At 42.1% G+C, this 10,585-nt stretch overlaps 1 protein-coding gene across 2 annotated transcripts; it reads left to right on the top strand.

Moving 5' to 3' along the window:
• Positions 1 to 367: 367 nt before the first annotated feature.
• adprhl1 (ADP-ribosylhydrolase like 1) lies at positions 368 to 10,327 on the top strand. Of its 2 annotated transcripts, XM_020609284.1 has the most exons (8): positions 368 to 1,140; positions 2,340 to 2,504; positions 2,609 to 2,734; positions 2,905 to 3,045; positions 3,209 to 3,336; positions 3,462 to 3,594; positions 3,681 to 3,846; positions 5,225 to 10,327. In XM_020609284.1, exons 1-8 carry the CDS (start codon positions 906 to 908, stop codon positions 9,480 to 9,482), a joined length of 5,352 nt encoding a protein of 1,783 aa, XP_020464940.1. In that variant the 5' UTR covers positions 368 to 905; the 3' UTR covers positions 9,483 to 10,327. The 2 variants fall into 2 exon arrangements, with proteins under 2 accessions (XP_020464940.1, XP_020464947.1); XM_020609291.1 differs by lacking the exon at positions 5,225 to 10,327 and having other exon boundaries at positions 3,681 to 4,683.
• Positions 10,328 to 10,585: the final 258 nt, after the last annotated feature.

The following is a 10,585-nucleotide window of genomic DNA, read 5'->3' as shown; positions in this document are numbered from 1 at the left end:
ACCATTAGCTCTCCTGGTAGGCTAATGCCTTGTTTACTGTTACCCTGTGTATGTTTAGGGCTACATTCACTAACAGATAAAATAAAAATAAAGGATAATAAAGGGTTGGGAATGACAGATCTGTGTAATTTGCATAGGGCATTGTGTGAAGAGGTGGATTAAAGAAAAAGTTATTGGAATTCTTGTAGCCTAGGGTATACATGTAACTGGAGAGTAGATCAGCTGAGGTCAGGGCAGGAGATGATTAATACAATAAAAGTTTAAAACAGTGATTATAGACTTGAGCTTCAATAAAGAACAAGGTAGGTTCAGGAAAGGAAGTGTGTGTGTGTGTGTGTGGGGGCTTGGGTGGTTGGGGTGTTGCTGATTTCTTATGCTCCTCCCATGGGGTGGATGGGGGGTGTCAACAAAGTCCAGCACCAGCTGTCAAATTTATAATCCAGCCCAGCAGCATTAGCATCTCTTAGAGTGCACCAGTACAAACCCAGCCATCCAGCTTTTAGGTTGGTGCCGTGGGGATTGCCTTTTTAGGAGACACCTGATCACAGCTTACCTCACCGCCACCCAACACAAAGAAGCTGTGGCTGATAATGTGATGTTTACGTGTGTGCGCCCACCCCTGGTGACAGTGGGAAGGTGGTAGAAGAGTTCTTATGCTGTAGAGACAGAGGTCTGTGGTTGTTTCACATCTAGTGGAAATTTTAACCAGAACTGTGAGGGCTCGGAAGTTCTTCAGGATGTTTTGAGGCAAGACATATCAAGTTTTCACTGTTCTATGACTGTGAATCTGCCAAGGTGTTGAAGACCAACAGCTGAAAAGAGTTCAGATTTTGGCTGTTGTTTGTGCCAGGAACTGTCTAAATCCCAGGAGAAGCCTTTTTTCCCCTCATTAGCTGGGTGAGCCAATGCGAGTAGAACCCAGTATCATGGAGAAATTCAAGGCGGCCATGGTTCTGGGAGCTGTCGGTGATGCCTTGGGCTACAGAAAGGGTCGTTGGGAAGGCTGCATCTCAGGCAAGAAGATCCAGGAAGAACTGGCTTCTCTTGGGGGACTGGGTGCCCTAAAACTGGACCCTGATAACTGGCCCCTGAGTGATGTAACACTGATGCACATGACCACAGCAGAAGCTCTTATAACAGGTACGTTCAGGACTGAAGTCATGAAAAAAGTCAGAGGATTTAAGATTGTCTAAGAGGCAGATTACAGAGTGGAAATCACAGCAAGATTTAAAAATAACTTGCAGCTTTGAATTTAATAATAATTATAAAAGCAAATCAAAATGTCACATTCTGACCTTTACTCTAATTCTAACATCTTTATCTGTTCAATAGTTTATAGAGATAACCTAATATGTCCCTAAAATATGGACACAACACAAGACTTGTCCAGACAGGCTTTTAATCTTTCTACATTTAGAAGGACCAGAATAACTTCTTCTATACAGGCAATGGAAGCTGATAATCACCTACTGACAGATCAAGCCTGAATGACAAAACCCACTGACATACAATACCATAATCCATCATTGTAACAAACCATCAAGGACACAATCTTAGCAGAAACTTTACTATGAATGCCCTCACCCAGTCGCCATCTCAAGCTCCCACAGAGTCACCAGGAGTTATCAGGACAGAAGAGTCCAAAATAGACTCCTCTGGAAAATCCTCACCCCTCCTTTACTGAACAATAGCAGGTCAATCTCCTCCATAATCTACCAATGTCATGATGGCCGCAGATGTGGCTCAAAGCCAATGACAGTGGTCCTGAGAAACGGTGATGACATCTTTTGAGATTAAGAGGCCTATTTAGCCACAATCCAACATGCCTGCACACACACACACACACACACACTATCAAGACAGAAACACATGTAGTGTAGTGAATGTTGTTGACGCTGGCAAGGCTCTGTCAATCTTCTTACCAGCACAAGAACTATTATTTTCTCATCTCCCTACACACATTTATTAAAGACTTTGACAGCGCACAGACTGACATCTTCAGGTCCCCTGTTTTCTGTGTAACACTGTTTAAACCACAGTCCAGTCAAGAGGCTGAAGGTACTTGTCTTTCATCAAAGACCAGTAAATTAGCAGTGACACTTTGTCAACACAGGCTCTCTCTCTCTCTTTCACACACATACAACATGTACATAAACAGATTCCAGCAGAATGACTGACACAACCCAGTAGACCTCATTGTGTGTAGATGTGACCCCACTCGCTCTACAGGCACGCTGGTCCTAATCTTATTGTGTGGCAGGCTGAGGCTAAACTTAGCCCACTCATCTCATCTTGCATGCCAAACATAAAAGACTGTGTCATTGTGTATATGTGTCCAGATTACTGGTGTCTGGAGGACCTGTACCGGGAGCTGGTGCGTCTCTATGTTGAAGCCATGGTGTCACTCCAGGGCAGAGCCCCTGATCCTGCCACAGTGGAGGGATGTGTTCACCTCAAGCCTCACAACTTCCTGCTCGCCTGGCATACACCCTTCAATGAAAAAGGTCACTTAAGATTTTATATATTGTTTTTGAAAATGTTGTGAGTCCAATATAATACCATCTATGAAAATGCGTGTCTGGATGCGTGCATGTGTGCTTCTGTCCAGGGTCTGGGTTCGGGGCGGCTGCCAAGGCCATGTGTGTGGGTATGAGATACTGGCAACCTGACAGAATTGACAACCTGGTGGAGGTCAGCATTGAGATCGGCAGAATGACCCATAACCACCCCATAGGTGAAAATGTTGGCTGTTTCAAACTTATCCTAACAAATTTGGCAACTGCAAGCTGATTATCATGCTGCTGATGAACTGTTAAGCATCTCTCATAACATTTCTAAAAACTTAATTCACTGATGAGTAGACAGAACTGCCGTAGTGACTTGTGGTGTCACTCTTGGCCTCAGGCTTTCTTGGCTCCCTGACAACAGCGCTGTTTGCATCCTATGCAGTCCAGGGGAGACCTGTCGTTACTTGGGGCCGTGAACTCATGAAGGTCATCCCTCTGGCTGAAGAGTACTGCAGGAAAACCATACGCCACATGGCAGGTTAGACTGTGTAATAATAATGATAATAATAACACAAAGATGATATGTGTTTATTCATGTATACAGTAAAGTACTTTTCAATTTGGACTGTATGCACATGGACTGAGAGAGCATCAGTATTACCTGATGCCAGTAATGGGTATCACTGTATATTTCTATGCAGAATATCAGGAAAACTGGTTCTATTTTGAGGCCAAGTGGCAGTTTTACCTTGAAGAAAGAGAGATAGATGAAGAAGGGAAGAACAAGCCTTCATTCCCTGATCGCTATGATGCTGATGAGATGGACAAGGTAAGCCATACCTCTCTGATTCAAAATGTATAACAGAAAGTTTGCCTTCAGATTTTCAAGACAGCAGAATAGAGCCCCTATTAGGAACCAAACTCTGCAGTTATTTTGTTTCCTGATTTGTACAGGTGTACAAGCGGTGGAGCTCAGAGGGCCGTGCTGGCTGGAGAGGCCATGATGCCCCCATGATAGCCTACGATGCCCTTCTGGCTGCAGGGAGTGACTGGGCTGAAGTGTGTAAACGAGCCATGTTCCACGGAGGTGCGAATTACATTTATTCTAGTCCTGTAGAACATATTAAAACACAATTTTAACACATGTTGGGCTCACTGTGGACTTCTGTTTAGGTGAGAGTGAGGCCACAGGCCTGATTGCAGGCTGTCTCTATGGCCTCATGCATGGCCTGAACCCGGTTCCACAAGGACTGTACCAGGATTTGGACAAACGAACGCGCCTGGAAGAGCTTGGAGAGGCGCTTTACAAGGCATCATCTGCAGAAAAATGCATAGACAAGTAATCTGAGCTTCTCTGGCCTGGATGCTACTAGTTATTAGTGGAACTGCACATCACTCTAAAACTGTTTCCCTTTGTCCCACACTATCCCCTAGTTCTCCTTGGTAGTACCACAATACTCTTAAGAGGCATCCTGTCCTCTCCTCACCTCTTTTGCCCTCCTCTCCTTGATTTTGCTGTCCACTATCCACAGATCTGTCATTTAGTTTCCATTTCAGTTAGATGATGATTTCTTTGGTCCTACATCTGGAATCAGTGTATTGTGGTCTTTTGATGGGAGGGGATATAACCCAGTGTGATTTTAAGGCCACCTGAATGATCCAGTGACTTAATTAACTTAAATGATAGAACTGTGGCAAAAAGAAAACTCTTCTGCCTTTAAAACATTCAGTAAACAAAGAACACATAGTTCACAGGGTGACAGCCAACAGATAATGTCCTTCTCTGACTTTTTCCTTCACTAAAAATAACCTGCAGTGTCATTAAATAATTCATCAAAGTCAGTATCTACTTTTGCTAACATTGTCTAATGTTACTGATGTTAAGGTATGAACAGTAGACTCAGCATAAGGTGCCTGATGAGTTCAGTGGTTTTCAATCTGGCTTCAACCTTTCTGTCTTTATCTTATCAGTTCATGTGAGATGTGGCTGAAATAAAGAAATCATTTAAACTTTTATGCACAACAATAGAGTTGTAGAACAATACTGAGTTTGTAGACCTATTTGATTATTATTTGCACTGTGATGCTCTTATCAGGTACAGTATAGTGTACTGTATTGTGAAAGCACCAAGACATGGTTAATATTAACAATTAAAATGAACTCAGATATATTTATACCAGACATAAGGTTCCTGTCTCATTTATATTTATCATAGCTTCTTAATTTTCTATCAGAACTTCCACTTCTCTGAACAACTCACCTTGTTTACACTGCTGGAACACTTCACATCTAGTCTGAACATTTTATCTCCTCTACTTTGCTTCAGGGGTGGATGACTACTGGTTTACCCAGTTCAAGTATTGTTTACTAACTGAAATATCACTAGAGTAAGATGAATAAGAGTTAAAACAGTGCTTTTGAGGATTATTCTGAATAACAGTGACTAGTTTTATATGGTCACCATGAAAGGTCAAATTTACTATGCTCCAAAACTAATCTCTGCCTAGTTCGGTGCTGATTATTTCTCAGAAATTGACTTCCATTGGTTAAAATAAATTTAAATCCAATTTTAATACAATTATTCCCCATTTATGCTGTGACAGGTGTGCTTGAGCAAGAGTTGCCTCCAAATTCTTCATTATAATGATTTTATCAGTTAAAAAAAACTAACATTTAGCTGCAAGATTAAGTTTTGCATGTCCTCTATTCTCTGTAGACCAGATTCTTGGAAAACCAGTATCAGCCCAGATGCCAGTATGTTGAGGAAGTTGGTTAGAGATCGCAACTGCCGTCCAGTGCTCCGAGGGATTCTGGAGAGTATCCTGCATTACCTAACGCAGGATCTGCCCAAGTCGTCCACCAGAAACAGAAACCTGGAGGAGCTGGGGTCTGGTACTGTAGCTGGAAGAAACACAAGAAACAAAGATTGTCTTGATCAGAGCCCTGAGACTCTAGTGAACCAAACTCAGCTTCCTCAGACAAATTGCAGCATGGTTCATCTCCCTGAAGAGCATAAATTGACCCAGGGAAAGACTACTGAGACCAGCTGCAAGATCCCTGAAAAATGCTGGTCAGATGCACAAAAACACAGACTGCCAAGCAGGTATGGAGGAGATCAAAGAGCAGGAAACCTAATACCCCGGCGCCTTACTACATTCCAGCTCCTCCAATCCAAATTCACAAGGTCCTCACCCAAACCCTTCCTCAGCCATCAAAGGGAGGTAGGAACTCTGTCCTCCAGCAGGGGAGTGGCAGGTAGTATGAACCACCACCAAGACAGTGAGCAGGACAGGCCTAAGAGAGACAGAGTTACAAAAGAACAAGGATTGAAAAGAGGTGGCAGTGTGAAGGATATGGTGACCAAATTTGCCATAGCTGAGCAAAAAGAATGGGGACTGAATATGCTGAAGAAACAGCCAATCAAACCCAAACTCACTGGAAAGGGGATCCTCTTGTCTTGCTTGATGGAGAGGTTTGAGACCATGGCCACCGTGTGTAAAGGAAATGACTTGAAATATTCACATGGAAGGCCTTCTGGAGAAGTCAAGGTGACAAGTAATATAAAAGAGATAGTAGCTTGTTATGAAAGAGGGCAAGACAGCTGTAGATCCAAATCCCCCCAATGCAGTGACTATTCAAAGAAGGCTGCTGCAGAAGTACGCCATCCCAAGTGTTTACAGGTAGACCAAACTGCCCATAAACAAAAGCAACACAACATAATGAGAAGTAAATCTGTTGGACAGCATTTGAAAAAAAATCTAATAGCAAATGGGCAAGAACATAGACCAGAACAGGTAGTAATAAAAGTAAACCCAAACTGTGGAGAAAGACATAATTTGAAAGCAAAGGAAGTGGGACAAATGGGAGAACAGTTTTCAGATCAAAAGGCTGATGGTCATTGTTCACTGAAACATATGAAGAGTCAAAGTTATGATAACAAGGTTAAGACTTCAGGGAAATCTGGTGAAATTCAGAGTGCAGCTGATGAAACTCGCTGTAGCACCAGTAAGTTAAAAAATGAAAGTCCAGAGATGCTTTGTTTCACTTCTGTCACAGAGTGGTCTCTGCCAGAACCTTACTGGGTTTTTCCACAGGTGGAGGCCCCATTGCGCTTGCATGTGGCAACCATTATGGCCTGCTCTCCTGTGTGGTCCATATCTGTAGATTCTTCTCCTAAACAATATCTACAGGAAACCAAACCTCAGATATCAGAAAAGGTACTAAATATGAAGAAAGACATTTCTTGTGGAACTCCACAATACTTTGACAGTCAGTCAGCCACAGCTAAGCCCTCCAGTGTCCCAACCAAAAGCATTGTAAAACCCAAACCTGAGGGACTTTTTAAGGACAGAAGCCATGACCCCGTGGACAACACAGCTGTAGCTGACTTGCCATGGTCCATATGTGTAGATTCCTCTCCTAAACAATATCTACAGGAAACCAAACCTGAGTATTCGGAAAAGATACCAAATGTGATGACAGACAATTCTCATGGAACTCCACAATACTCTCACAGTCAGTCAGCCACAGCTAAACCCTCCACTATACCAGCCGAAGGCACTGTAAAACTCACCACTGAGGGACTTTCTAAGGACAGAGGCCACGACCCTGTGGACAACACAGCTGTAGATCCAAATCCCTCTAGTGCAGTGCCTATTCAGGGAAGGTTGCCCAGATATATGATCCCACATGTTTCTAAGCCTGACACTTCAGAAAAGATACTAAATATGACGAAAGACATTTCTTGTGGAACTCCACAATACTCTCACAATGAGACAGCCACCACTGAGCCCTCTACTGTAAAACCCAAAGCTGAGGGACTTTCTAAGGACAAAGGCCATGACACCATTTACAACACAGCTGTAGCTGACTCACCATGGTCCTTATGTGTAGATTCCACTCCTAAACAATATCTACAGGGAACCATGCCTGACACATCAGAAAAGATATTAAATATGAAGAAAGACATTTCTTGTGGAACTCCACAATACTCTCACAGTGAGACAGCCACAGCTGAGCCCTCCACTATACCAGCTGAAAGCGCTGTAAAACCTAAAACTGAGGGACTTTCTAAGGACAGAGGCCATGACACCATTTACAACACAGCTGTAGCTGACTCACCATGGTCCTTATGTGTAGATTCCACTCCTAAACAATATCTTCAGAGAACCACACCTGACACCTCAGAAAAGATACTAAATATGAAAAAAGACATTTCTTGTGGAACTCCACAATACTTTGACAGTCAGTCAGTCACAGCCGAGCCCTCCACTATACCAGCCGAAGGCACTGTAAAGCCTAAATCTGAGGGACTTTCTAAGGACAGAGGCCATGACCCTGTGGACAACACAGCTGTAGATCCAAATCCCTCTAGTGCATTGCTTATTCAAGGAAGGTTGCCCAGGTACATGATCCCACACGTTTCCAAACCTGACACTTCAGATAAGATACTAAATATGACGAAAGACATTTCTTGTGGAACTCCACAATACCCTCAGAGTGACACAACCACAGCCGAGCCCTCCACTATACCAGCCGAAGGTGCTGTAAAGACCCAGACTGAGGGACTTTCTAAGGACAGAGGCCATGACACCATTTACAACACAGCTGTAGCTGACTCACCATGGTCCTTATGTGTAGATTCCACTCCTAAACAATATCTACAGGGAACCACACCTGACACCTCAGAAAAGATACTAAATATGAGGAAAGACAATTCTTGCAGACCCACACAATACTCTCACAGTCAGTCAGCCACAGCCAATCCCTCCACTATACCAGCCGAAAGCATTGTCAAACCTAAAACTGAGGGACTTTCTAAGGACAGAGGCCATGACCCTGTGGACAACACAGCTGTAGATCCAAATCCCTCTAGTGCATTGCTTATTCAAGGAAGGTTGCCCAGATATATGATCCCACGTGTTTCCAAACCTGACACTTCAGATAAGATACTAAATATGACGAAAGACATTTCTTGTGGAACTCCACAATACTCTCACAATGAGAGAGCCACTGCTGAGCCCTTCACTATACCAGCCGAAGGCACTGTTAAACCTAAAGCTGAGGGACTTTCTAAGGACAGAGGCCAAGACACCATTTACAACACAGCTGTCGCTGACCCACCTTGGTCCATATGTGTAGATTCCTCTCCTAAGCAATATCTACAGGAAAAACAACTTGAGAATTCAGAAAAGATACTAAATGTGAAGAAGGATATTTCTTGTGGAACTCCACAATACTTTGACAGTCAGTCAAAAACAGCTGAGCCTATCACTATACTAGGTGAAGGCGCTGTAAAACCCCAAACTGAGGGACTTTCTAAGGGCAGAGGCCATGACCCAGTGGACAACATAGCTGTAGATCCAAATCCCCTCAGTGCAGTAACTATTCAAGGAAGGTTGTCCAAGCACGTTATCCCACGTGTTTACAGATTTGATTATCAACAATCTGCTGATCACATGAATGCTGCCTCTCAATCAGCACCACACTCAGAAACTATAACTCCTTTCGTCGCAGTTCCATCACTGCAGTCTGAGACTCCCAAGACTTCTCTTGACATTGTTTCAATGACAATAGAAAATTTTCAAGATAATGACCTTAAAGACAATGACCAAGACAATGATTTTAATCAAAATTTCAGTTGCTCCGAACGTACCTCCATACCTTCTAATGATATCACCATTCATACAACAATAAAAAGAAATGCCACAGAAACTAAACCACAAGGAGAAGATAAGGAGGCCAGAGAAGAAAAAGAAACAGTGCTAGTGGACATAAAAGAAACTAGTATCCCACAAAATGTTATACTTTCTAGCACAGCCAATAAGGCTGCAGTGACATTACCTGAGGTTCAACCTGAGAGAGTCAAGCCAAAACAGAAACCGAAGTACAGAACAATTAACTATGGGGATCCTTCAGTCAAACAAACATATAAGCCCAAAATCATACGTTTTACTGACACCTTTACTTTTTAGGTTGCCACTATTGACTAGACAGTGATACACAAGGTAGAATCTAAAATAAGTGTTTGCTGCTCAGGCACAGTTTCCTTTCACTGACACATTACAGCAAAATTTAATTGAGATTTCATTTACTCCAATTGTGCCTTCATAAACCAGAAACATAGTTGCTGCAAAATCAACTCAGATTAAGCAATAAATGCAGCAAATGAACACAAACGATCATCCACGAGCTAGTAGGAAAATTAATGGACCACAGTTAGTCAAGAACAATTTATTGCTAACACCTCTCTTGTGTATATTAATCACAATGTTAAGTTGGTTTGTATTAAATGGTATTCAGTGTATTTGCACAGAAATTCATAAAACAGTATAAGGATAAGAAATAACATAAGTGCACTTCAACATTGTGTAACAGCAGTGATAACCTCCAAATGACCTACAACAGTTAGGCTGACTGGCCTACAGTTTATCAAGGTTGACTTGTCGCAAAAAGTACTCTTAAAATAGGCTATTGTAAATAGTATTTTGGCCCTCTTGGCTGTCCTTAGATGTTGAACATGCCTCCATCGGTGACATATGTGATGTAGAGTCGTGTAATACTCACATTAGCCAGCTTTATGATTATTAGGAGAATAATATGTATTACGGAGTTAGATGATTGTTATTCAAGTGTACTCACAGTAAACCTATTGGTATTATTATTTACATGACTGATTTGACAGACTGCTTGTTAAATGATTATGTTAAAAACAGATACATACTATATACACAAAATTGTCTCATTTTAGATTAAACAAATATACAGTATAATATGTAGTTAAGTGATTTTACTTAATAAATGATGCTGTGAAATAAAAGGAACAAAATATATATGCTACTAACTGTTTTTCCAGAGCTTTGATGCTGTGTCACAGGTTTCAGTGGTTTCTTGTTGGCTTGCTGTTGTCACATTCACTGTGTTTAATACTGTGCATATACAGTATACAGCTGAGGATGGGGTCATCACGCTGGGCAGAGAGACAGAACTGCTTTGGTTTTCTTCAACCAGTACATCCTCTGAAACACAGAACACCCAGACAGCTGCAACTGGTCATAAAGAATAGAGATTTGATTTC

This window comes from Monopterus albus, unplaced genomic scaffold (genome assembly GCF_001952655.1).
Source record: "Monopterus albus unplaced genomic scaffold, M_albus_1.0 scaffold4.1, whole genome shotgun sequence".
NCBI lineage: Eukaryota > Metazoa > Chordata > Actinopteri > Synbranchiformes > Synbranchidae > Monopterus > Monopterus albus.
The sequence above is the reverse complement of the archived record's forward strand: the minus strand, read 5'-3'. Positions and strand labels throughout refer to the sequence as shown.

What these genes read in the sequence shown, in the direction of transcription:
- adprhl1 (XM_020609284.1), top strand. Translation starts at nt 906, where the DNA reads ATGCGAGTAGAACCCAGTATCATGGAGAAATTCAAGGCGGCCATGGTT. An exon ending in AACCATACGCCACATGGCAG is followed by an intron (nt 3,046 to 3,208) that starts GTTAGACTGTGT and finishes ATTTCTATGCAG; the next exon opens with AATATCAGGAAAACTGGTTC. An exon ending in ATGCTGATGAGATGGACAAG is followed by an intron (nt 3,337 to 3,461) that starts GTAAGCCATACC and finishes TGATTTGTACAG; the next exon opens with GTGTACAAGCGGTGGAGCTC.